The 27,157-nt window shown below is 41.8% G+C and overlaps 2 protein-coding genes across 8 annotated transcripts in view; both read left to right on the forward strand.

Annotated features, from left to right (window-relative positions):
- The window catches only part of LOC145423351 (serine/threonine-protein kinase WNK2), a 44,336-nt gene extending 28,470 nt beyond the window's left edge, over positions 1-15,866 (forward strand). For 2 of the 4 annotated variants that reach the window (XM_080295688.1, XM_080295692.1), the window contains 15 exons: positions 662-821; positions 913-1,029; positions 1,601-1,771; positions 2,040-2,082; positions 2,419-2,505; positions 2,947-3,731; positions 4,137-4,194; positions 4,299-4,372; positions 4,565-5,229; positions 5,985-6,214; positions 6,410-6,634; positions 8,639-8,737; positions 12,163-12,207; positions 12,739-13,040; positions 13,150-15,866. In XM_080295688.1, the coding sequence (XP_080151814.1) occupies positions 662-821; positions 913-1,029; positions 1,601-1,771; positions 2,040-2,082; positions 2,419-2,505; positions 2,947-3,731; positions 4,137-4,194; positions 4,299-4,372; positions 4,565-5,229; positions 5,985-6,214; positions 6,410-6,634; positions 8,639-8,737; positions 12,163-12,207; positions 12,739-13,040; positions 13,150-13,500 (3,412 nt within the window). In that variant the 3' untranslated portion in view covers positions 13,501-15,866. The remainder of the gene's footprint in view (positions 1-661; positions 822-912; positions 1,030-1,600; positions 1,772-2,039; positions 2,083-2,418; positions 2,506-2,946; positions 3,732-4,136; positions 4,195-4,298; positions 4,373-4,564; positions 5,230-5,984; positions 6,215-6,409; positions 6,635-8,638; positions 8,738-12,162; positions 12,208-12,738; positions 13,041-13,149) is intronic. The other 2 variants (XM_080295690.1, XM_080295691.1) reach the window with 2 other exon arrangements.
- Positions 15,867-16,255: 389 nt separating this feature from the next.
- On the forward strand, positions 16,256-27,102 carry brpf1 (bromodomain and PHD finger containing, 1). Of its 4 annotated transcripts, none has more exons than XM_080294487.1 (16): positions 16,256-16,498; positions 17,677-18,464; positions 18,822-19,011; positions 19,103-19,390; positions 19,935-20,452; positions 20,860-21,049; positions 21,225-21,356; positions 21,534-21,662; positions 21,865-22,246; positions 22,822-23,130; positions 23,257-23,532; positions 23,621-23,768; positions 24,011-24,141; positions 24,879-24,994; positions 25,086-25,240; positions 25,971-27,102. In XM_080294487.1, the coding sequence occupies exons 2-16, from the start codon at positions 17,722-17,724 to the stop codon at positions 26,152-26,154; spliced, it is 3,891 nt and encodes a 1,296-aa protein (XP_080150613.1). In that variant the 5' UTR covers positions 16,256-16,498; positions 17,677-17,721; the 3' UTR covers positions 26,155-27,102. The 4 variants fall into 4 exon arrangements, with proteins under 4 accessions (XP_080150613.1, XP_080150616.1, XP_080150615.1 ...); XM_080294489.1 differs by lacking the exon at positions 16,256-16,498 and adding an exon at positions 16,718-16,844; XM_080294488.1 differs by lacking the exon at positions 16,256-16,498 and adding an exon at positions 16,760-16,893.
- Positions 27,103-27,157: the final 55 nt, after the last annotated feature.

Here is a 27,157-nt window from a genome sequence, read left to right on the forward strand (position 1 = left end):
TTTTTTGTCTTAAAGTTGTCATTTACTACTACTTCTTATTTTATTTGTTGTCCTGTAAACCTTGTTGACCACCCTAACTTTGTGTGTAGATGGAGTGCAACATTGTGTTTGGTCAACACTGCCAGTTGACCAGGAGACAGATAAACATATCTGAACACTCATGCCACTCTTGCTGGTCATAGTGACATGAATGAAAGCATTTTAATAGTACTTGCATAACAGATATCATGTATCAGACATTTTAAATCCTGCAGGCATTCCATAGCTGTGATAAACTTCACAAAACCTTTTCACCGAGTTTTAAAAACACAAGAGGAGGCAAAGACCAGTACAATATTCTCAATACAAGATTTCAGTTGCAAACAGAAGGCTCTGTGGTAATAGAGCTCTTGTATTTTCAGATTTAAGTAGGTTATTCGTGATTGTCTATCACACATCTTATCAACTGAATCTGTCTTTGTCAGCCCCCCTACATTTGTGTGGACATACTGGTTAGACAGGTTTGGACAGGTTTGTGCATACTTGTTGTTTTGAAGGTTGTTATGTGTTGAGTACTAGAGTAATAGAGTAAAAAGAAGTGCTGGGTATTCGGTTTTTATTGATTAATAGTGGTTTTTAGTGAATATGGATTTGTATAACTGCCTGTCTTTCCCCAAACCAGTGTCAACTCCGATGCCACGTCAGGAAAGGAGATGAGTGATGGTTATGAAGGGACACATGGAGGTAGATGCGATGGGAAAGTCCGCAAACACCACCGCAGGTCCTCACGCACTCGTTCTCGGCAAGAAAAGCTCAGCAGACCAAAGCTTAGCATGCTGAATGTGGGTAACCAAAAGAAAGACTTTTCCTTAAGTGCTTCTCAAAAAAATGCAACATAAGACAATAATTTTATTGCATTTGCTCCTGTTGCAGGTGTGTAACACTGGGGATAAAATGGTCGAGTGTCAGCTGGAGACTCATAACCATAAAATGGTCACTTTCAAATTTGACCTGGATGGAGATGCACCAGAAGAGATTGCTACATACATGGTATGTTGGAGGTGAAGGCGAAGTCAGCTGAGTTAATGCAAAGGGCTTTTGAAGTGTTTTGCAAGCTGTTCATGGACTGTTTGCTGTCCTCACCTGCAATGCAGCAAAAATCTGTTGTTTTGTCTCTTTCCCTTTTCCTAGGTCATTCATATTGGGCATATTTACAGATGGATAGATATGGGAACAGATGCATAAGCAGTACATTAACATAATGCCTACTAATTTATAATGTAAAAAAAATAGTAGAAGGTGAATATCTACTTGTGAATGCTACTGCTAGCAAAAATACTTCAAAATGTAAAAGCAAAATGAAATAGTCGTTGTAGTCATTGAATTTTCTTATATCATACAATAATAATACACTGCAGATAATATTTGATCTTGGCATAAAATGACATTAGGTTAATGTATCAGAAGGCTATAAATTATTTATTTTGTTTCTCATGTTTGCCTTCTGAATGTACTTTTACGTCTCTTGTTCCCAGCACAGTCATAAACACTTTACTTTAAGCATTGCTTGTTAAGCTAAAACCTTTAATGTTGCACTGTGTTTTTGTTTTGTTTTTTTCAGGTGGAGAACGATTTTATTCTACCTTTAGAAAAAGAGGTCTTCATTGAGCAGCTGAAGGACATCGTAGACAAGGCTGAGGACATGCTGAGTGAGGACACTGAGGGTGAGAGGAACTCAGACCAGGGAGGCAGCCCCAAACAGAGTGAAGGACCTGGCACACTGGGAACAGAGGTGAGAAACGCACTGTTGACAGTTAATAGATGAAATGGTGCAATCTGTCTACGAGTGCCTCCGCCTCAGATGCATCATCCAGGCAGCACTCTCAAGATGACTTTGCACTGCTGCCAAAAATACCAGCCTTGCTGATGCTACATTTTGATCTAACTGAATTTATTCTGAGGTTCAGCTTTTTTAGCTCTTTAGGGGAAGCCTTTTAAATGTACATTAGACTGATGCACATGCTTTAGCACTGGTTGGTAATCTTTCTTTTCCTTTAAAGGCTTCATCTCCCAGCACCCCACAGCTAGTGTACCAACAAAATGGTAAGGCTTTTTACCAGCCAGCATCTCATCTGTTAATATTATGATGTCACTTTGAACAAGGCTCATTTGATTATATACTTTGCACTTTGTTACTGTTTGTTATGAATGCCTTTTCAGTCATACTTAATTTTATCATAAATGACAAATTATACAGGGTGCTATTGTTGAAAGCATAATCGTCTGGAATGCCTTGAAGCTACCATCGTTGTGATTTGGTGCTATATAAATAAAATTGAATTGAATGCAGTTGTGCTGAAAATGATCTGTAATGGTGTGATTTTTAAATTCTGGGAATATAGATGTGGATGCTTGAGTTTTTCTGTTTGCCCTTCACAGTCCTGCACACTGGTAAGCGTTGGTTTATAATCTGCCCCGTGGCTGAGACTCCCATGCACGACAAAGAGAATACATCACACGCCCAGGGTAAGCCCACACTCCATTATTAATTTATAATGTCTTCTGATTTACTTCTTGTTAAACAAAGAATCTTTTATATGAAGAGTTGTTTTACATACTAGTTGGAGTATATTTTCTAGAAAATGAAATCTGCAGCTTTCCTTTCTTTGCTTTTCTCTGCTGCTGCTGCTGTTGTTACTGAAGACGGTGCACATGCATTAGAGTCTATCTGTGTTGGTTCTTCCGTTGGGGTCAGTTATATAAGAGTGCGTCTGCAGTGGTTTTAGGCAAAAGAAGAAAAAAAATGAAGGGCAGGATTTATACTCCAACTGACAGAGCCTGATGGGGGAAGACGAACAATGATGTAACACTTTGGCACTCACAGGAGCTAGCTCCTTTCTTAGCCTTGGCTGTTTACATATCAATCTGTTCTCCTGCTAATTAACTGTCATCTCTTTATTTTTCCAGAATCTGAAAAGTCTGGCTCATCGTCAGTCGGGGCCAACGGCAACACAGCTGCAGTGCCTACTCAGGTCGTCTCTTTGTCCTCCCAAAACCCGTCCTCATCTTCCTCACTGACCACCGCAGCTCAAACCTCAGTCCAGCCTCCGGACCAAATCACTAGCAAAGCCCACATCCAGCAGACCCAGCCCGGTGTTACTAAACATGCCCTAGGTTCTAGTGCCGCCAACCATCGCAGCTCACTTTCTGTGGAAGAACCTTGCATCTCTGCTGTTTCTATGGTTACTGATATGCCATGCTGCGCTATTGTGCCCCCTGTCTCGCTGGATGTAAATGGCATTGAGAAAGGAACACCTGGTGGTTTGGTTTCATCTCAGACTAATCAACCAATCCAGAAGGCCAGCCCTACTGGAGAAGCTCCTCCTCAGCTGACTTCCCTTCAGTCTGTGGTCATGCAGCAACCTTATGCAACGCCCATGCAGCCTGGGACTGTGACCTCACAGCCTCAAAGTCCTGCACATCAGAACTCCCAGTCTTCAAGCCATCAGCAGTGTGTGGGGCCAGGCGAGTCAGACAGTGAGGGGCCACGCAGGGTGGAGTTTGTTGACCGCACTATCAAGACTTTGGATGAGAAGCTGAGAAACCTGTTATACCAAGAGCATGCTCCTTCCCAGCCCTCGAGCCTTACATCTGAAACCCAGGCATCCAGCACAGAGGGGGTCAGCTCCCCTCCAGTCTCAGATGGCCAAAGCACTGAAGGAGCACTTACAAAGAAGAAGGGGGAACCTCTGGTAAAATGCACTGTGTTTGTTAGTAAAAGGGAGAAATGTGAGCAACCAGACTTTGGTTAAAAGCTGCATGGTATATAAATAGCAGCAACAGTGGATCGATTCTTTGCTCTGTGTTATTGATTTGACTATTATCTATAAAGAGCAAGGTAAATACTGTGTTTCGAAAGAAGCGAGAGTAACTAAGTTACTCCTTTCATAACAATGATTCAGCCTGACCTCCCTTATATTTGTGTACATGCATGCCAGCAGAAACACATCAGGTTCTGACTCAGACAACACTGAGGTCAGGAAAGGATAACAGCTAGCCTTAATGCACCAACCCTGTGTATGTCATGTTTTAACACTTGTCACTATGCACATCATTGTGACCTGTCCAACACACACTCTTCTCGCTTTCTGTCTTAGCCTCAGATTCCTGAGCGCACGGATGATGTGGGTACATTAAGTGACTCTGCAGTGCCAGGTAGGTAACATTTATTTGGGTAATATCCATGTCACTTTGTTACTGCATAATGTTTTGCAGATAGTTTTGTTTTGAAAACAAAAATCTCCTTACTGGTCTTTTAGGTACTAACAGGGGTTTAAAAAGAAGTGATGTGCCTGCCAGCTCTGGTGCACATGGCTACAAAAGCCGTTTTCAAGTAAGACCCTGCTTTCAAACTTTCAGTGAGCAAATCAGCTCAATGTAAATGTCATTTGCCCTAATAAAATTGCATTACAGGTCATGGCTTATGCCAGTGTTTATCTGAGTTCCAGTGTTTGTAGCTTTAATATTGCATTAGTTGTTTATGGGCCCTAATTTTGTTATGAACATGGGTTTCCCATTATTGCAGATCATCCCAACTCCGCCGGATGTTATTTGTCGCTTGGAAAAAAGCAAGACAAGCTGCAGCTCCTGCAGTTCCCCAGCTCCTTCTAGTGGTTCTGGTGGGTCTTACAGCCAGGCTCAGAGCATGAACAAGAAAGAGAGAGGATGTGTGGCTATGAGCAGGTCATCAGTGAAACCTCGAGATGAAGATGAGAATGCAGAAACATCTAAATCTCACCGCAGTAGCCGTTACTCTGCTCCGCCAAACTTCTACCAGGCTACACCTTCTTCTAGTCCTGACAGCACCCCATGCCACATTCCCCGGGCCCAGACTATTGACGCTTCAGCACATCACCACTATCGCTTCCCCTCTCACCTCTGCTCTGACTCAGCAGATGAGGACAGCAGCAGCGTAGCTCTTCCTCCTGCACATCCAGCTCCTCCGGCTCATACCCTGTCTGAGCACAGTGGAAGTGACCTCATGAAGAGGGCAGTCGCCTTCCTGCGGCGCTCTGGGCGAAGCAAAAGTGAACAGAGCTCTGATTCACCGAGCCGACAGCCCGTGTCAATGAATGGTCACACTCCTTCGCCTTCAGCAGGACATGCACCCTCATCCTACGTCAGCAGTGACAATGACTCTGAGTTTGAGGATGCAGATATGAGAAAAGAACTACAGAAACTTAGAGAAAAGTAAGTTTTAGCTGTGGTTGACTGCATGCTTACAGTCAAACACAGCTACACTAATGTGCCTGTTTTATTAATCTTTTTTTTTTTAATTAGCTGGTGTTTAAAAACTTTTTTAAGTGGAATACAGTTCCTGTGTATTCACTCTAATTGTTTCACTGCTCTAATTACATAACCGTTTCAGTTTATTGAAGCTGCTTCACACTAGTCTGATTGTCTAACTGTCATAATTAGTTATATTAAAAAAAGAGACTATTTGGGAATATGGCTGAATTATAGTCACCATTCTCTGGAGCCTATGTTCAAGTATATCCCTCTGCATGGTAATCAGAAGTAGGTATGACGTAATGCTTGCATTTAACAGAAAACCTTAATAGATATTTTACAGGATGTGTCTTGGCTGAAAATGGGTATTTTTGTATGTTTAATATGCATGTAACAGTGATAGTTAAGGCAAAGAGACTGTTAAATTACACAAAGAATGAACTTAGTGAAAATGACACCCCTGGTGACTTTATTTTGGTGGAGTCCTGTGAAAAAGTATACCCAATGATTCAGGAGATTATAAAACCACCTTTAATTGAATTATTTTAAGTTAAGAATTGCTTTTTTATGATCAATTACCAACATATAAAATCATGCTAATAGTACAGGAGATGGATAATAATGTGTGAGGGAACTTTTGAAATGATGTTTGTTTGTTTGTTTGTTTTTGTTTTAAGATGGTTACTAAATATTTTCTCCTTGAATCTACCTTTAAGACACATGAAGGAGATCTCAGAGCTGCAGGCATTTCAGAGGAGTGAGATTGAACGTCTGTACAAGGAGTTGGGAAAAACTCTGCCCCCCAATGTCAGCCTGCTTCATGCTGCACCTCCAAGTGGCCGTAGGCGCAAAGCCAGCAAACACAAGCTAAAGGCTGGAAAACTGCTCAATCCAATGGTGCAGCAGCTCAAAAACAATCTTAATACAACCAGTGCTGACAGAAAAGGTATGTGGGTTGGGAACGTGGGGTGATGAGTGGCTATGTATCCGTGTGATGTGATGATTTGTGTGTATGGGAGAGTGTTTGCAGCCTGTGGAGAACACAGGAATGACACCAGGTTCAGAAAACTCGTAGGAGTGTGTGATTCATTCTGACTCACACTTTACTTATTTTATTTATTTATTTTCTCTTTGTGCCAAGGTGAGAGTGCTGCCAGCTCGTCCGGCTCCCCGGCTAAAAGTTCAGTTCTATCAGATGGCTCAGCCCACTCCAGCGGCTGCTCCAGCTCCAGCAATCAGCCGAGCACTGCCCCAGAGCATGTCCACACCCAGCAGCCCTGTTCTTTGAAGGGTTCTTTCTCCTCAGACAACATCTACGCTGGACTACATGGTGATGGAAATCCCAACCATGCTGGCCCTGGTCAAGGTACATATTATAGGTTTGTGTGTGTGCAGTTTGTGTGTGGTCATGCAGATGGACATGCATTCAGCCATTATACACATTTTTAACAACTGTTAATGGTGCCCCTGGGTAGCATTTTTGCTAACTGGAGGATGGAGAACCACCTCATTTTTACCAGCTTCAAACTTCATACTGTGTGTACTATAGGATTATTGACAGCACCACATTCTGCATATTCACAAATACACGATTTTATTGTTAAATTTATGCCTTTTTTTTTTTTCAAGTTGAGAAACAAAAGTGGACTGTGCTATAAATAATTGTGTCCTAGCAGGAACAATACTTGTGTACTAATATTGAACTTTTGAGCTCATAAATTCCCTGATAATTGTCTGAAAGCTGGGGATGTTTGAGTTTTTATGCAGTTCATACCAAGAACAAAAACAAAAGAAATCTGGACACTGGTTCTATTAATCTGCTACATTCTGCAGAGGATGAAGATTTGAACATTTGAATTTCCATGTTATTTACTTGAAAACTCAAAACAACTAGTACTAGATAATTAGCTTTTTGCTAACAGTGTTTAGAGTGAAATGAGAAATGTGAAGGGAAATAATTTTAGTGACTGTAAAATGTTATTTGAAGCTGGGTGATTTCTGTCTTTCAAACATTGCTATTTAATTATTTTTTTTTTTTTAGGTTTCATATTAAATTCAGCGTATTCCAAGGTATAGACACTATAATCCCATAAATACATAAAATAGGCATAACAATACACAAACCCTCCACTTTATATTTACCTGATGATTATATATTTTTTAGGACCCATAATAAAAGTGTATAATCTGTGCTTTAGTGTAAATGAAAGTGACAACAGGCGCACTGGAGAGACAACATGGTTTTACAGGTGTGGCCACAGACCATTGCTCTTTCCTTATCCTTCCTGTCTGATTATTTTCCTTATTTAGCTTTTTGCTAGTGCTCTTATCATTGCTGGTACGTGAAAAGGTGCACAGGTAGTCCAGCTCCTCCAGGATGGCACTATCCATATTTATTTTTCAAAACGGTTGGCTGTGTCTCCCATACCACGAGAATGGGCCGTTGCTTGTGTCTTTCACATCTGCTACATGTTGTCTGTGTGAAGCTGCTCTCATTTCTAAAGAGAATGGGACGCCAGTTCTGGTGTTCTTAGGTGAATGCCAGTCAAACTGCTGAGTTCTGGTTTGTGAGCACAGGTCTCCCTGAAGGATGTTGGCCGTTCATGCCACCTTCATGGAGTCTGTTTCTGGCACTTTGGTCAGAAATATGAGCATGAGTAGAATGCTGAAGGTCATTTTGTTGAGCTCTGGCAGTGCTCCTCAAGGTCCTCCTTTCACAAATGAGCAGATACAGGTTCTGCAGCTGGGGTGAAACCCTTTTGCAGCCATGTCCAGCTCTTGTTGTGTAATGTCTCATCTCTTGGTACTTCCTTGAGACTGTCCTGGAGACACACCAAACCTTCTTGTGACAGCACATATAGATATACTGTCCTGGAGGAGCAACGTGTGCAACTCGAATAGGCTGGATTGGAATTACTCCCAGCAGTGACAAAGACACTAGCAAAAAGCAAAGCAGAGAAAAATCAGCCAGGAGAGAGCACTGGTCTGTGACCATCAGCTTGGCACCTGCCACTGCAGAGCCAAAGTTTCATTTACACCAAAACAGGTAAAATGGATTCACAATGGTTTGTTTCCTAACTGGACAGACCGATATCTCTGAAGTTTAATTGACTTTGTGTTACACTGTGATGATTGAGTGTTCCCTTAAATGTTTTGAGGAGTGCAAGATATAGGCAGCCAGTTTGAATTATCATCAGAGAGTCAAAATAGTCTCATTCATCACCAGATACTATGGTTGGATCCTGCATATCATGCTCTGTCCTTTTCTGGTGCTTTTAATGGTGGGGATTTCTCATCCCAGTCTCTGTGCACTTTTACATAGTGTCTTTCTTGTTTCTTCTCTTCTTCCCTCTTATATTCATTTTTGCAGGCTGGACGGTTTACCACCAAACGTCAGAGAGAGTCACCTATAAATCTAGTAGCAAACCACGCACTAGATTCCTCAGTGGACCTGTGTCTCTGTCCATCTGTTTGTATTTGTTCTTTTATATTTCCCCTCACTCATTTCCATATTCTCTTTATTTATCTGCCTCTCTCTCCTATCAAACTATTTTTTATTTGTGTGGAATATAGTGGATATTTTATTTCACCATCCCTGCAGGTCTTCTCACCAGACATACACCCATTGTTTATTCCTACCACCCACACTTCTCAACAACCTTAAAACTTGTTTTCTGTATATTTTCTAATTTATTTTATTTATTTTGTTGGCCAGAACAAAAAAACAGATGATATATATTGACACATTAGCATGATACTGTTGTGATAAACTTAAAATTGGATATATCTGACTAATACAGATGAAAGATTTAGGCAGCCATGAAATGTTTCTTGCCATAAAAACATACTGTACAGTGAAGCAGGTCAGTAGGGCTGTGCGATATGACTAAAATCTCATATCCCGATATAAGAATTCTGTCGTCCGATAACGATATAAATCACAAAAATGTAACATTTTCTGTAAATTCTGTGAATCTCGGGCAGCTCGACTTGCGGGAAGTGTTTCCAGCTGCGTGTCATGTAGCTGGAGTCCAGCGTTTTAACCGATTCATGAAACGATACATTTTTAGACTTACATTTTAACAGCCGCCGTTTTTTTGTGAGTATTTATTACACGGCGTGCTGCGGGGAAAAGCCTGTTCTAACATTTAAGTCTAAGGTTTATTTTTTAGCACCTGGCGGCTCTTTTTTTACTTCTCATCGTAAATAATCTGCTCTTTCACGTGATTCAGTTTATTTTGAAAAGTCTCAACAGGATCTTGAGCTTTATTGTGAAAGGTTTATGTGGTACATAAACAAGCGAACGCGCGATGGTGTTACCGTTGTTGTTGCTAACCACAACGCATAAAAACAGGCGCTTGTCCGTCCGTAGTGTGGTTATATTAAATATAAGAGAAAGAGAGAACTTTAAGAAATTAATTTAGCAACTAAAGTGACCATCAAAACGGAGAAAAAAATATTGCCGTAAACAGTTTATTTTGCGACACCACGAAACAAACGATAGCGTAAAATGAAACGATAGACGTTTTTATATCGTCATCCGATATATATCGTTATATCGATCAGCCCTACAGGTCAGTCTGTGTACTGTTTGTTTTATAGCATGTGACTTTGCTGAAAGTCTGCGAATGTGTTAGGGCTTTTACCCCTCAGCCATAAAAGACTGACATCGTCAAACCTGGTGGGTGGTATGGACATCCAAGTCTGTGAGCACGATAGCTCAAAAATGAGCTGGTTTTAAACTTATGCCATATGTGCATCTACTAGGAGGCTGAGCTGTAGCACTGGCCGGCACCCGTGCTTTTAAAGCTTGTAATTGGTACAAAAGTGTGACATTTACAGATAGATACAGTCTCTGCTGTTTTCTAGACTTGTTTGTGTTTGTAAGTCAGCATTTATGGCTTCTTCTAATAAAACCCTTATTGTCTATAATATAATTTAAAACACAATCACACCCGAGTTAGAATGTATTTACTAAGCAAAATCTACTACTAGCATTATAAAATCACTCTTCTTCTGTGATTTAGTTTACTTGAAGACAGTGATTTAATTAAAGTGACTTGATTACAGCAGCTATATATAGAAGTGGGAATTACCTAACTCTGGGGGATCTCAGAGAAAAATATAGACATTTCAATTCATTCATTCGTGCAGGGTGACCTTTCTTTCCTGGCTGTGTTGTATATTTTCAGCTTGAATTAAAGCCTTTTTTGATATTTTTCTGAAGAAGTGCAGCATGACTCAGACGTGTGGCTCTTTGTGCGGGTGTTGAGATCTGCAGGTCCAAATTGCTGAAAATAATTTCTGTGCACTGAAGTAGAGCGTAATTTCTATGCAGTCAGTTTTTCCAGTGTTTCATTTGCACAGAGGAATATTTTCCAGATAGAAAGAGAGCTGTGAAACAACATGTAATTGTTATCAACCATCTTACCAACCCAGTGCTGTACTGTGAGCTGTATTTAGTCAGTGGGAGAAAGGAAGTAGAACAAGGAGTAGCTATATTTCTATGAATTCAGTGTCCCTGAGGACCCAGATTGCATCCAGTTGACCTTAAGATTGAAAAGGAAACATTTCTAGGGTGTGCTGCCTCTTATATTCAAAATCCAGGCTGCAATAACTTTAATGTTGTAGGTACCTATGTCAGTTTACAGTCTTTCCTCTGGCAATCATCCATAATTCACAGAACTGCAGTTACATTCATAATTATTAATTTATAATTATATTACCCCCTGCTCTTCATACAGTTGCTTTGTGCAGTGCTTCTGGCTTTCAAAAATAGACCCCACAAGCACGCTGGAGCTTGTGAATGCCTAGTCCTGTCCAAACATGGGCCTAATACAAGATGGTGTGAGTGTGTTTGTGTATGTGTGTGCATCTGAGAGAGAATGGCAAACTCTTTATACCCTATTTATTTGTTGTGTGTTTCCATCCACAGTTAATTTTGATTGTGTAACACCCCCTCCCACACACACACATACAGATGAGTCGAGGCACTAAGTCTGCCATCCTGTGTATACTAACACAGAGAAAAAAAACCCAACCCTTCCCTAATAGGCAGGGCCCTATGCTTTGATTGAGGAAAGCTCTCTCTGTCCCTCATGTTTGGATGGAGAAGACGTGCATGGTGCAGGCGCCAGGCAGGGCACTGATGGAGACTTGCTCCGCCATATGAAGGGCTGTATCATCAATATTATTATGGTTTTGTTCTTTCACCTCTCCTGAGTTACCTGCATGTTTGGATTTTTGGTTTTTTTTCTTTTTAATTGCTGACTCTGATGAGTTCCAGCTTGTATCTATGTGCTTTCAGTTGGTTAAATTTTATTTGTTTTGGTTTCATGTTTTGTTTCACAGGCATTCTCACATCGACAAAGGGATCTTTTTGCTTCCCTTTAAATCCAGGCTCCAATATTCTTTCCCAGAAAACACAATGTTACACATTTTGTAGTTTCTCCCTACCAGTTAATGAAACAGTAAATCATCCGTTATTCCAATGATCAAACAAAAAGTACAAATTTATACGATAGTAGCTGCATTTTTCCAAATTTCTGTCCAATATTTTTTGATATATTCCATATTAAATATAATCATGAAAAGGTCAATAAATGTGCAGGAACAAACATGCAACATGACACGTAAAGGCAAGTTGTGGTTTCTTTTAGGCTTGTACACTTTCTAAACATCAGCTCTTCAAATGATATTAAAGACAACACCTAGATTTGCTCCTCTAGTCCTCCTCACTGATTTTTACACCCCTCTTCCTCCTTTTCCTCTTTCTCTCTCCTCAGTTGTTTTGATAGCTGAATGTGCTTTTGAAGCAGCTTGTCCACCTACTTGTGGTGTGCAGTGTGTCCTGGCCTAACTGTTTCTGTCTTGTGCTGTTTTACCTTTTTATAGGGTCCACTCTGAAACGACTATGTCTAGGCAAAGAACGCAGTAGTAGTAACTATCTCATTTACTTTCTTATTCTCTGTCTTTTCTATTCGTCCTCACTATTTTAGTCCTTTTTTTCTCTGAAATTAATTTGGCACTTGAAAATGTCTCCGTTGTTTAAACGTGGGTACTCAACAGATTGTTGCATTAATTTGTTTCATGTTTTGCATGGCAGTGTGCCTACATGTCTTGGTTGCTGGATTTTGTCACTGCTTGCATATCAAACATTTCATTTTTATTTAATTGTTCATGAAAGACATGTATGTTGTAATCCTTTGGCTGCTGGCAAAATATGTGTCACAACTTTACCTGTACACTCATTTTGCTCTAGCCTCGCCAGAATGATGAGGATTATTTAAACGTGGCTTTCATGAAAGGTCACATTACAGGGTTTTTTTGGATTTTTTTGTGAAACTGTCCTTAATTCTGCCATACAGCAGCCAATTGATTTGACAGCTGTTTTTTTTTTTTGTTGTTGTTGTTTGTTTTTTTGTTTTGTTTTTTAACTAGGCAGATTTTAAGACCTTTGTGTCTTTTCAGGGTCCTCTCTCAACACCACCACTGCTCAGACAGCCTCCAGTCAGACTCAGCCATCACTCTCTGCAGCAACATCCTCGCCCTCTCCTCAGCCATTCACACGTCTCGCTCAGGTCCAGACCAACAACAGCAACAACAAGAGAGGCACGTTTACTGATGATCTTCACAAACTGGTTGATGACTGGACAAAGGAAACTGTAGCAGCGGCCAGTCAAGCACGACCGTCCCTGAACCAGATGAAACAGCAGAGGCGTCGGCAAGACCTGGAAGGCGGTGCAGCACCGATGGGAGCAGTTACTCGTGAGGTATTTGGAACAGAGAGTGACTGAGAGTTTAGGAGCTGTACTTCATCATTCTTAATGTAAGCATGAGTCAGCCTGAGTCTGTGCACATATTTTGTCCCCTCTGTTCCAGATGAAATGTCATAATGGTCCCGGCAAGTTCCAGCTGCCTCTTTCATGCCCCCCGACTGCTGCTTTAGGCCCTCGTATACCTGCAACCCTATCGTCAAACTCATCCACAGCGCCCTCTCCTGGTTACCTCATTCCCGCAGGCTCCTATGTTGGGATGGTTCCCGGTCCTCTTTATCCCCAGAGATGGCCCAGCTTGCCCAGTCCTGTAGGGTCTGTGGTCCCCGTAGGCTTGCTTGGTGCAGCAAGAATGATGCCCTATGGCACAATGGCAAACCCACAGATTCAAGCTTACCCTCTGGTCATCCACAGTCCCGAGAATGGCCCGTGTCCAAAAACCACAAGGACTACTTGATCTGCTTACCAAAATTTATTAGTGTGTATTTGCAAGACAGTCCAGCTCCACTCTGCTCTGTTCAGAGCAACACATGTACATAATCCCATCATGTAAATACCATGAGAAAAGTGTTGATTCTTCATGCAACACTAATCTGTAGTAAATTGTGTGTGTGTGTGAGTGTAGATATGTGTGTATATTATACAATACATGTTAAGTAAGTATGTTTGAATACTTTTTTGGCTTTAGTCATGACTCAGCCATACTAGTCATTTTATGTGTGGTCACAACATCCATATTTCATTTTATTCTTCAATTCTGCAATTTTCTTGTTGCTTTTGCCTTTCTGGGTTAAGTACACTTTAAACACTACATTGTAATCCAAATATCAGTGGTTTGAGATACAATAATAGGACAGTATGATGAATCTATTGGAAAGAATGTAGTGCCTTGAACATTAATTTATATAAATTTTTTATTCTTGGAAAAAAGAAAAAAAACACAAGTCTGCATCCAAGTTATTTTATTTTAATGTAGCTTGAATGCAGTCTTGAGTTTTTAATACATTGCAATTTTTATTTTTTATCTTTTTTTGGTTTACATATGAATGCCCTTCTGTTACTGCACTGTCATCACAGTATGTAGTTTTATTTAAATAACAGAATCGTGTTTTAACTCTTGTTTACTTTCCACCCCTGTGACAGATGGAATGCCATAGCGGTGAGACGTACTGATGCCTTGCAGAAACAAACGGTTAATGTACGACTGATGAGGGAAGGGAGGAAAAAAAAAATGCCAGCAGCCAAAATCCACTCATTCAGGTCAAAATGGTTCAGCAGGACACGGCCTCTTTTTGATAGGATAGCTGATACATTAGACAGCACAAGAGCTGGCAGTGTTGTAGCTTTGTGCTCAAAGGAAAGGCGGTGTCCAGAGCCATACATACTGTACATAGTTCTTTCTACAGTATATGCCTCCGGAAGTGTTCTGATCAGAATGTAGCGATTAATATGTGAAGGCTTGAGGCTCAAAAGTGCAATTTAAACCCCTCAACAAAGCTTTGATCGTGGCCTTGCCACAAGCCTTATCTCTAATGTGTGCGACAGGAGCAAGCTAAAAAGTTGAACAAACGTCGCAAATCACCAAGCACCAGACAGAAGACAGAAGTTACCGGGCAAAGTATAAAGATTACAATCCACGCAGCAAACTGAATTCACTTCCAGTAAATGTTCTTTCAACTTTGCTAGTACTCAGCGTACACTGTATGTAAAATGTTCTGTGCAATCACAAGTTAGCTCTGATGTTTTCAACCTATTTGATGTTTGATGCTTTTCTTTTCTTTTTCTTTTGGTGATGCTGCTATCATCTGTTAAGGTGATCCTACTGTATAGTTAGGCTTTCTGTTCACATACAATGACACTATAATAAACAAGACTCCTCAGATTAACAAATGGGACACTCATGAAGCAGTGTTATTGCCTTGTTGAAATTTTGTTCATTTCACACGTTGCTTTTGATGTCTGCTCTGTTTTCCAGTTTCTTTCCAGTGATATATTTCAAAATGCAAACGACACTCGATGTGGGAGATTTGCACAACACATATTCTCCTTTTATTCTGCGTTAAAAGAGTTCCTACACTGTATATAAGTGGGTTTCACCCATCTGTACTTTTATATCACCAACGAGCATGGCCAACTTTTCATGTTCCACAAAGCTTAACAGTTACTGCTATTATGGTTAGAAATTTCACATCTTCACAGCACATTTGAAAGATTTCAGCACCCCCAATCTTGCCAAGCTGTGAATTTTACAGTTTTCTTGTTTTGTACATTTTGTTTTTCTGTTTTTGTGTTTTTTTTGGTTGTTGTTTTTTTGGATGAAAATGATATTGATGGTGGTGGTGGTATTGGATGAGGAGGAGGGGTTGCTTTGAAGTATATTATTCCATCAATTCGGTTTGAATTGGACTTTTATAGGATATTATGCAGAGTCTTCTGCTTTGGTGAAATACTTCCAGTAGTAAGAGATTTCTGTTCTCTGTCATTTGTATCTGGTATGTTTTGTTCCACCTCCCTCGCTGCTAACTTACTGGAGAGCAGAGAAGGGAACAACTCTATGGCATATTCATTTGGATGCACTGATGAAATGAAGAGCTGATACACACAGAGGGGAAAGCAGCTCTGACACCTTCTCCCTCTGCTCATCTCGCTCTTCTGTGGACAACATTGCCCCCTGGTGAATATGCACTGGTTGTCAAAGGCTTGTATTCAAACTGTGGGATTGCTTTTTGCCTGCTGTATGTCCCACTGCATTACCCCACCCTATCCTGCTGCACTCTTATCACAGACTGTATGTTGAGAGAGAAATAAATATTTTATGCTTGATAGCATGTCTCGTTGTTATTTGCATTTTTAGTGTCTTCCGTGTATTTCATAAATAATTTGTTTACTTTTTGTAAGTAGCATGGAGTAAGAGTTTTCATTTTTATTATTTAAATTTGTAAATTTATAAATACTCAGAATTATATTATTATATTTTTACGACGGACAGGAAGTGTTTCTGTGAGGCTCGAGTTTTCACACCGTCGACGTCTTTGAACAGACGCCACAGATTCGCAACATACAGTACAAACCCTGGCAATGAAAATAAACACTTTAACAAACCCTTTAAAGAGATTAATTATATTACAAAATCTCGCTCAATATGTTCTAACAGGCTACAGTCAGGAAAGAAAGTGGAGAAATAAGACCCCGCTTTGTGTGGCGAATCTGTCGATCCGCATCTGTCGTAGCGTTACAGTAATGGTTGCCCCTTTTGTTCAACCGAGTTCCTGAATTATTCCCAACACAATGAAATTCTTTGGCTATTATATGGTTTCATGAAAACATTTTTTCTGTACCTACGCCTCTTCTGAGCTCTGCTGGGATTATTTAATGAATTAAAAATCAATCTACAACAACCGCTGTGAGCTGCTGTGAGGTTTCCGAAGCACGCAGGTCTCGAGGAACGTGGAGTAGTAAGTGTTTATAACGTTAGATCAGAAGTATTAGCTTTAAATGGCGAAAAGGGCCATGTTTGGCTAAAAAAGATCACACTAGACGACTGTGTGTGTATTTTTACAGTAATTGGTGTTATCCATAGTAACCCACCGTACTCCGACAACATGAACAGACCTTGGTGTTAGCCCTACTGCGGAAAAAAATAATCATGTCTGGCTGTTTCTCGTCACAGAGAAAACGATTTCGCTGATATTTTGGCTTAAAGGAGGAGAAGGAACGCTTTTGATGGACCTTAGTTTGATAAAGCCTCCACACATGCTCTTCAGGAAGCCAGGCTGTCATTTTGCCTCAGAAATTCACAGGGTGAGGTCATTGTGGAGGGAAACACTGGGGTCTGAACGGCCAGGCTGTGGTGTGTATAGCCCCAAACATTCACGTGTGTTTTATTTGCTTTAATATTAACTATACTGGAATGCGCTGTAATGGTTTGATTTGCGAGGCTAGCGTTTGCCCAGGGGACACAACTACAGTTTGGCACTCTATTTAAACGTTACTGAGCTTGAATGAAATACCGAGCAAAGGTTACAATAAAAAATAAGAACAGTATCTAATAATAATGGCGACTAGCGTGGCTAGTTTGTAAGGTTACTTCATGTGCTGTAGGGTTATTCTCTTGAACTGTGCTTGTTTACGTAGTGGCCAGTGTTGTTGTTTGCTAGCTGCTGTTAGCCAGCAAGCTAACTGCAGCTTTGTTTTGGGGGGAATGCAGCAGCAAAATGCTAATGCTAACGTTAGCTGTGTTAAAATACACAAAGTTCATTTGTTAGCTTAGGAGGTAGAGGGTGGAAGGGTTCGAACGAGATAAAGGTTGAGTTCTTTCGTCAAGAACCGCAAATGAGCTCGGGTTTACAGCTGCCCAGCTGTAGCTGTTGCCGTTACTGTTTGCTGCTTGTATTACATGATTGTAGTTCTCAATGATCATAGCAAACACGCTGAGCTTAGTGCACCTGTTACTGAATAACAGATCATAATTTGTTTGCTACCATCAGTGGTCACGTGATTGCACCATAACAGGTGCATTTCGTTGGTGTCTGGGGCTCTTTAAGGCAACTCTTGGGAGACAAGTGCCCAGTATCTGTTATGTGCGTTGTTTTTAACAAATATCGTTGTTCCCTGTTGTGCTCATGTGTTTCAGATGTAAACTTGAACACCATCTGTCCCAGCAGTGGCTGTTGGCACAATGGGGCTGGACTTTGACGTGAAGACATTCTGCCACAACCTGCGGGCCACTAAGCCCCCTTATGAGTGTCCCGTGGAGACTTGCCGTAAGGTCTACAAGAGCTACAGCGGCATTGAGTATCACCTTTACCACTATGACCATGACAACCCAACTCCTGCCCAGGCTGTGCCTCAGAAGAAGAGGAAGGGACGTCCTCCTCGTGCCTCGCTGACTGGTTCAGGAGATACGGATGATGGTGGGGGTAACGGAGGAGGAGGACTGGGTCATGGAGGGAACACGCCTGTTAGCCCCAACCGATCAGAACGCTCCCATTCCCCGGGGAGAGAGACCATGACATACGCCCAGGCACAGCGCATGGTGGAGGTGGAGATTCAAGGGCGCATTCACCGCATTAGCATCTTCGAGAATATAGATGTGGTGTCAGATGAAGACAGTGATGCAGAAGACGCTCCTCCATCTGGAACTGGTAGTAGTGGTGGCGGCATGTGTAATGGTAGTGACGGTGGAGCCGGGGGCAGCGAGTTAGGAGGGAGTGGCAAGGACCGCTCAGATATCCCATCTTCTAATGGGGGAAAATCCACACCAAAGACTGGGAAACATAAGAGCAAAGCCAAGAAGAAGGATGGCTTATCTCATCATCACAGCGCTCAGTCTGGTCCTGCAGTCAAGCTACCGGAGGCTGTGTTCAGAGAACTCGACCAAGACCGACCTGATGCCCCACCTCGGCCATTATCATACTACAGGTCTGCAAATAAATGTAGTCTTTTAATTCATATATGTATTATAAGCAGGATTGTTGAGAGGACCATCCATTTTAAAGCAAAAGCAGTTGGTAGTGAGTTATTTGAGTGTATATATAAGTTATTAAATACAATAAATATTTCCTGACCTAAATGTTTGATACAGTCCAGCCAGTCCCCACTTTATTAGCAGGGAAATTACTGATTACTGTGCTTCAGATTCATACTTTTCCATCATTATTCTTGTCTTTACACTGAATTACAATTGGCACCATAATGAATTATATTTTTTTGCACGCTAAGTATTCTTTTCATGAATATGTCTTAATTTGACTCTTCTGTCTTTCTTTTTTACTCTAGGTACATTGATAAATCTGTGGAGGAGCTAGATGAGGAGGTAGAGTATGACATCGATGAGGAGGACTACATCTGGCTTGATATCATGAACGACAAGCGGCGGCGTGACGGTGTGACACCCATCCCTCAGGAGGTTTTTGAGTATCTCATGGACCGCTTAGAGAAGGAGTCATACTTTGAGAGTCACAATAAGGTACTTTAATCAGACAAAAGAGGGAGACGATGGTTCAAACTTGACATAAATGCTTTCATCTGTAATGTGTCCTTGTGCTCCTTTCTCTCAGGCGGACCCCAGTACCTTGATTGACGAAGATGCCGTCTGCTGCATCTGTAACGATGGAGAGTGTCAGAACAGCAACGTGATTTTGTTTTGCGACATGTGTAATTTGGCAGTACACCAGGAGTGCTATGGCGTTCCCTATATCCCGGAGGGCCAGTGGTTATGTCGCCGGTGCCTGCAGTCGCCGAGCAGAGCTGTGGACTGTGCTCTGTGCCCGAACAAAGGAGGTGCTTTCAAGCAGACAGACGACGCACGCTGGGCCCACGTAGTTTGCGCCCTCTGGATCCCAGAGGTAAATCCATATATGTTTGATTTGGAACGACATCACTATGCAGATATCGACAAACTGAATAAGCTCAACTCATCTGAGCCAGTTCACAGCCTTAGATCCTAGAAACTTAAATTTAAAGGTGCTCATGCTGTTTGCCATCAAAGCCCCTTGGCTTTAGAACAACCTGGCAGAGGAGATAAAGATTGTTTATCTGTGTTGCCTTTCCTTTTATATTTCAGCGATATTTACTATTATTAATTTACTGTCTATTGTAATTATTTTGTGCAACATCAGTCTGAGTTGACGTCAGTCTCGCTGTCATTTTTTTAAACCCCCTATTTTAAAAGGGATATGTAAAAAAAAAAGAAAAAAAAAAAAGAAGTTTATAATTATTATTGATATTACACAGTTAAAGACTGTGGGAATGTTAAACTTAACAGCCAGATAGATACTGTCTCAGTTGATGTACAGTGAAGCATGCTCAGTCAGTCTTGGGTTTTTATTTTTTATTTTTTTACTTTATAAACATCATCACAGTTAAATCAATTCTCCTGCCTTTCTGCAGGTCTGCTTTGCGAACACAGTCTTTCTGGAGCCGATCGATAGCATCGAGCACATCCCTCCAGCACGCTGGAAGCTCACCTGCTACATCTGCAAACAGCGTGGCTCGGGCGCCTGCATCCAGTGTCACAAAGCCAACTGTTACACAGCTTTCCATGTCACCTGTGCCCAGCAGGCAGGCCTCTATATGAAAATGGAGCCTGTAAGAGAGACTGGGGCCAACGGTACCTCTTTCAGCGTACGCAAGACGGCATACTGTGACATCCACACGCCCCCCGGTTCAGCACGTCCTTTAGGAGGAGTCGGTGGGGCCAGCATGGGGTCATCCAACAGCGAGGGCGAGCTGGAGGAAGATGACGAGCCTAGCATCGGCCATGATGATGACTCTAAGGGCTGGAGCTCTGAGCGGGTGAAGAGGGCAAAGGCCAAATCCAGGCTGAAGATGAAAAGAGCCAGAAAGATCTTAGCTGAGAGGAGAGCTGCTGCACCAGTGGTGTCAGTGCCCTGTATACCACCGCACAGGTAGGCCTGTACTTCACCTGCTCTGTCTGTGCCTCAAAGTCGTGCGCCCAGTAAGCACATTTATGCCTTTTGCTGTTAATAGAAAACTGTCCATGCAACAGTATGTTGGGCAAAACAAATAAAGAAATCATCACATACTTTTTTTCTTTCTCGTCTATTTATACTATTTAATTTTGGTATTGTAAGACAATAATTTATGTCACATTGCATTATTTTACTTATTAGAAATGATGATTGTACATTCTGTTCTGTTTTGTTTCTGATTTAGACTGTAAATAATTTTAAATACCTTATCATTGTCTTTTGTGACATTTTGGTCTTAAAGGCTTTACCTTTGTTAGTGCGTTTGCAACATGCTTTACATTTACAACATGCTTAAGAGTTAAACAGTATTTGCTTCTCTGCAGGTTGAGCAAAATCACCAGCAACCTGACAGTACCCAGGAAAAGCCAATTCATGCAACGACTTCACAGCTTCTGGACGTTGAAGAGGCAAAGTCGGAACGGTGTGCCTCTTTTGCGCCGGCTTCAGACACACTTACAGTCGCAGCGACACATTGACCCACTCCCACCACAGCCTGCGTCACAACCTTCCTCGGTAATTTCTGTTGTTGTGATTCTGTGTTTGTCTCATTCTGTTGTCTGATACCTGAAACACTTCGTTTAGCATCTGTTGTGTTGAAATGTGCTAAAAAATAAACAGACATGACTTGATACCTTTTAATGTAATTTGTTCTAACATGTTTATGGGATTGTGCACGTTAATGTTGCAGAGAGATAGCGAGGAGAAACAGACCGCTTTAAAGGAGCAGCTAAAAGCATGGCAGAGGCTGAGACACGACCTGGAAAGAGCGAGGCTACTGGTGGAGCTCATCCGAAAGAGGGAGAAGCTCAAGAGGGAGACGGTGAGATGTGAAGAATAGCAAGAGAGAGTTTTGTTTTGTTTCTTTTTTCTTTTGTTCAAGATATAGTGAGATTACAGAACAAAGAGCAATATGCATCTCCTTTCTGTAGATCAGGCTGTATACTTCTAACTGTGCACTACTTTGTTAGTTTATTGCTAAAAATGTGTCTGTTTTCAGATTAAAGTGCAGCAGATGGCGCTGGAGATGCAGCTGACTCCCTTCCTGGTGCTGTTGAGGAGTACCTTGGAACAGTTACAGGAGAGAGACACTAACAACTTTTTCACTGAGCCTGTGCCTCTGGCAGAGGTAAATGCAACATACTCGCAAGCACAAGAAATCTGATTATGTTCAGATACTTATATTTGACTCTTTTCTACTTTATGTCTGTATACTACGTACCTGGCATAATGTATTTTAGGCTTTCCTTCTTTCTTCTTCATTCACTGTACAAATATGATTGGATTTTTTTTAAATAGCTCGGTCTGCTCACTACTCCTTTGTCACCTAGGTGCCAGACTACCTGGACCATATTGACACTCCAATGGATTTTCAGACCATGTGGAACTTGCTGGAGTCTCACCGCTACCTCACTTTTGAGGCCTTTGAGGCCGATTTTGGGCTCATTGTCAACAACTGTCTCAAGTACAACGCCAAGGACACAGTCTTTTATCGCGCTGCCTTGCGGCTCAGAGAGATGGGCGGGGCTGTCATAAGAACAGCCAGGCGACAAGCTGAACGGATCGGCTTCGATTACGAGACCGGAATGCATCTACCACGAGAGCCAAGCCCGGACAGCCAGCGTGAGCAAGAGAGAGACAGAGAGCGGGAGAGGGAGCGAGAGCGCGACAGGGATAGAGAAAGAGATCGACCGTTGTCTTCTAATGAAGATGGTGAGTGTCTCTGACTGGGAGGTTCTTGGGAACCAATATAATTTTTTCCTCAAGCACCAGCTAAAGGAGAAGGAGGGAGAAAAACAAACATGTGATTTAAGATTTTAGATCATTAAAATGTATTTTTTGTCTAATTAATATGCTGTATGATACAGTGTTTTACAAAATAAATTTAAAAAAAATTACATTTTAGGTTTACTGGAACATGGTTGCAGTGCTGTCCCTTGTCACAAAATAAAGGCTCAATGGTGAACAGTAACATACAATATGGTGCAGAGAAGTTCATGTTGCTACCACTAGGTGACGCTTGTAATTCATGCAGTTCCGTTTCAGTTGAGCTAAAACATCATCATACATCCTGTGTGCTTGTGTATGCTGGATTTGTGCTTTATGTTTAAAGCTTGATGTTGTCGTCTGTCTGGCTTCAAAGATGGTCTACCCCATATATAGTTAACCAGGAAACAAACCTACTTTTATATTTTCTGTTTCTGGCTATGTGTGACTGCTTTATAAGATTGATTTTCTTTTCATTTCCAACATCTCTAACTGCTTCTCTTTCTGCTTGCCTTGCGCAGACCTGCTCCTGCCAGAGAACAGGCGGCGGTTACCTCTGGAAGAGCAGCTGCATTACCTGCAGTCCCGTCTCGATGAGGTCAGCTCAGGGAAGCATAGCATTGGCCAGTCTCGCAGAGCCAAGGCCCTAAGAAAGGAGATCAGTGTGATCAAAAGGAAGCTTGCACACCAGCGTGAAGGAGGCTCTGGCATGGGGAGCCGGGACTCTGTGGGCGGAGGAGACCGGAGTTCTTCTCTCCCCCATCACTCATCATCTGCAGGACACCATGATGAGGGGGGAGAGAGCAGCAGCCAGGAGATTGGTGGAAAGGGTGTGTCTAGGAAAATATTAGCACTAATGTCCGACATAACAACGAAAATGATATTAGCTGTTCAATAGCAGTCGAATAATAAGCATTTGCCTGTGTTTTAACATATAAACCTCTCTCCCTATCAAGATCTGAATGTGTCCTCATCCCTGACTCCAGAGGTGGGCCGTCGGACATCTGTCCTCTTCTCCAAGAAGAACCAAAAAATAGCTGGACCCCCCAAAAGGCCGGGGCGCCCACCCAAGAACAGGGATGCTGGTTATGGTGGGGCAGGAGTAAGTCAAAGTCCTGTTGGTCCCCCACAACTCCCCCTGCTGTCACCAAGCAGGCACAGGAAGCGTCCCCGCAGCCCTCACACCAGCTCCAGCTCTGACAGCGACAGTGACAATGATGACCTGCTGCCAGGTAAATTAGATGATTCGCAATAAACTTTTAACGTACAATAAATGCCAAGTCGCACCCTCACTCACTTGTTTCTATTTTCTTCCTTCAGGACTGCCAACTAATGGCTTTGATACAGGAAACCAACCAGTAACGGAAAGCTTCCGCGTGTACAGAAGTGAACCTCATCTCCCTCGTTCAAGCTCAGACTCTGAGTCCACAACCAGCAGCAGCAGCAGTGCAGCTTCAGACAGGACCAGGTGATTAATGCTTATGCCTGGTACTCTTAAAATTAGTTCTTTTACCAATTGACGTGAGCATAAGGTTTCATTTGCAGAAACAAACCCAGTGACTTAACAATCATCTCTCTTGAAATTTTATGACACCTTTAACACACAGTTTTAACTTTACAACAGAAACCCCCCCCTGCTTGAAGCATCCAGTTGTTGTAACACTTGTGATAAAGTTATACGCCTCTTGATAGCTCTGTTTTCTCTTGCAGCACGACTCCCTCTAAGCAGGGCAGAGGAAAGGCGTCGTTCTCACGCGCTTTCCAGGAAGATAGCAGTGAGGAAACATCAGGCACAGAAAATGATTCCTACTCAGTCGGTGGCTCGAGGGGTGTTTCACACCGTAAGCACATTTTTATAACCTCTAAGGCTCACGTAAAGTGCACACAGCTAGTTTCTATTTATTTAGATAGTGAGTGTTTTCTCAGAATCACCCAATATAGCTTTGCCTTTTCAGCCTGTAAATAATTTGGCATGATATTTTGTCTGATCGGAATCTGATTTTACTTGAAGCTTAAATACCCGTAAAGACATTACTGCAGATAAAAATATGCTAAACTTTTTTTTCCTCACACAATAATAGCCACAGAGATGTGACGGATAAGTCCTTATAGGAGAGAACGTCAGAGCAGAACATCATTTCTGCAATGTGGCTCTGATAGTGCTAAAGATAGCGTAAAACAGTGGGTGTATTTTAAAAAACGAAACATAAAAATAACACAACATTTTGAATTTTCCATCAGTTTCTTTGCTGTAATCTGTCACAGCCACCACATGTCAGCATAGCAGGACCTGTACTCCCTGTCTTGATAATGGGGAAAATGAAACATGGTCAAAGGAAGTGCCCTCCCTTCACTATGTCAAGTGTTATATTTGTGTAGCATCATTTGTTCAGGATACTCCGCTCAAACTGGAGAAGCTGTATCATTCCCCACCCAGGTGCATTAGGAGTTAACGTATTTTAAATTAAAGGGAAGTGTTTTGCACCAACAGTTGCTTAGAACAGTGTTATTGTGTGATAAAGTGTGTTTTTAACTAGAAGTGAGATTGCTTAACGGATGCTGTTTTCCCAACTCTCAGTGGTGCGTGGGCGGGACAGGTCAGGGTGCTGGATGGCCTCAGATGATTATTCTTCTCTGGAAGCTTTAGACCTGGTCTGGGCCAAGTGCAGAGGCTATCCTTCATATCCTGCTCTGGTGAGACATGGGCAAACAACACAAATAGCACAGACTACAGTCAAAATATGACTGGCTCTCTAAACCTCTGCATGCTACTGTTCGCTTGTAGATAATTGACCCAAAGATGCCCAGGGAGGGGGTGTTCCACCGAGGTGTCCCAATCCCTGTCCCCCCTCTGGATGTGCTGAAACTTGGGGAGCAAATGACCCAGGAGGCCAGGGAGCACCTGTTCCTGGTCCTCTTCTTTGACAACAAGAGAACATGGTTGGTTATCAAGTGATGTTTTTTGGGGGAGGTGACTCATTCTCAGAGTTCACCTCCATTTTTTCCCCTGCTAATTCTTTGCTGATATGTTGTATTTTTATTTTAACACAATCAAGCAGCGTAAAGCAAAAATAAAACAAAACCTGCTACCAAAGGCAGCTTGTGATGTTACTGGGTGTTTGCACACAAGTAGCTCTGTGGCAACAGTTCAAAGCAAACTGCAGCCTTTGTACGGAAGTGTAGCGACAGAACATTCAGCAGAAATGGGGCAAACGTGGTTTTTGATAATACGAGGGAAAGAACGTGTTATTTTAGGTCACTTTGTTCTCTGCAGTTACTTATGATCATGTTTTGCTAAGTTTGGAGAAATTTATAAAGTTGATGAGCACAGCAGTTGTTAGGAGGCATTCAGGGTGCATAAACTCTGAAGTCAATCAAGAAATTAACGGACCATAGGAACCAATTACTCTTTAACTAAACAATAACTCTGTCTGGACTGACTGTGTCTAATCAAAGGGTTGCTGGTTCGATTTCTGGTTGTTCCTGTTGCATTCGTCGGGAGTGTGAATGTTAAATAGAAAACAGTGGTGTAGAAAAAAGTGCTTGTTTAAATGGGTGATTGAGGCTTATAGTATAAAAGGTAGAGAAGCGTTATATAAGAAGCCAGTCTGTTTAGCATTTACCAATGCATGTTTTTTTTAATGTTGTGCTTGTGCTTATGTGCTTGCAGGCAGTGGCTTCCGCGCTCTAAGCTGGTGCCTCTGGGCGTCGACCAAGAGCTGGACAAAGAGAAGATGCTCGAAGGCAGGAAGTCCAACATCCGCAAATCAGTGCAGGTGGCCTATCATCGTGCCATGCAGCACCGCAGCAAGGTGCAGGGGGACCCCAGCAGTGAAACTAGTGACAGTGACTGAACACAAACACACACGAACGCTAGAGAGCCCAGCCCTACATCATAGATTACAAAGAAGAAGAGGGAAATAAAACAGTGCCAGCAACAAGGAGTGGGGGGAAGAAAAAAAATCCACTATCTTGGCCCCGTGATATTCACACTCATGCACACTAAACCATATTTAATCCGACATGTAAAATATTGTATTTAAGAGAATTGATAAAAAAAGAAAAGAAAAGAAATGGAGAAATATGCTATGTTCAGAATCATGAATCGAAATATTCCTCGTATGTGGTCGATATATGTTTAATAACAAATGAGATGATGGTTTACAGACTCACAAAATGAACATAGTGTTATGCTATGAAGTATACACAACTGCCTTTCCCTGTTTTTGTTTTTTGTTCTTTTGGGGGGTTTTCCTCACACAGTCACACAGGTAATCTCATATGTAAACAGGGAAATGTGTGTCGTGTACGTCGAATGCACACACTGTGGATATTTCACAACGCCAGCACGTCTCTCACATTCATCATCCACCTCCGCAAAAGGAAAACGGTGACAGGCCTGGTGCTATTGTCGAAGTCATTTTTCAGAGGAGCACAAAGAGACTGTCGCAGCCCACTTTTGGGGCATACCAACGTTACTGTAATTTATTCTGCTGACTTCTCATTAACAAGGTCCACAAGCTTGTTTCGTCACGGACTACTTCTAATCACTCCACCTGCACTGAACATCACGGTGCAGTCTCTTTTGTCTGTCAGTACGTGTCCATCATGTTTCCTGTTTTTACGGTTTTGTTAAGATATGTACGTGTCACACAGGCCACTTGGTCAATGAATAATGAGGACTAAACTGAAACACACAATTGCCTCACTGTCTGTCTTAGTATCAGGCTGATGGCTTTAGAACTTTTATATAAGCAGATTGCATAACAATAGAGATTTAATAAAAAAAACAAAACAGAAAATAATTGAGTTTTTTAAAGTTTTGTGCTGTTTTTTGTGGTTCGTCTTGTTATTCCT

Source organism: Astatotilapia calliptera, chromosome 20 (assembly GCF_964374335.1).
Source record: "Astatotilapia calliptera chromosome 20, fAstCal68.1, whole genome shotgun sequence".
Lineage (NCBI taxonomy): Eukaryota > Metazoa > Chordata > Actinopteri > Cichliformes > Cichlidae > Astatotilapia > Astatotilapia calliptera.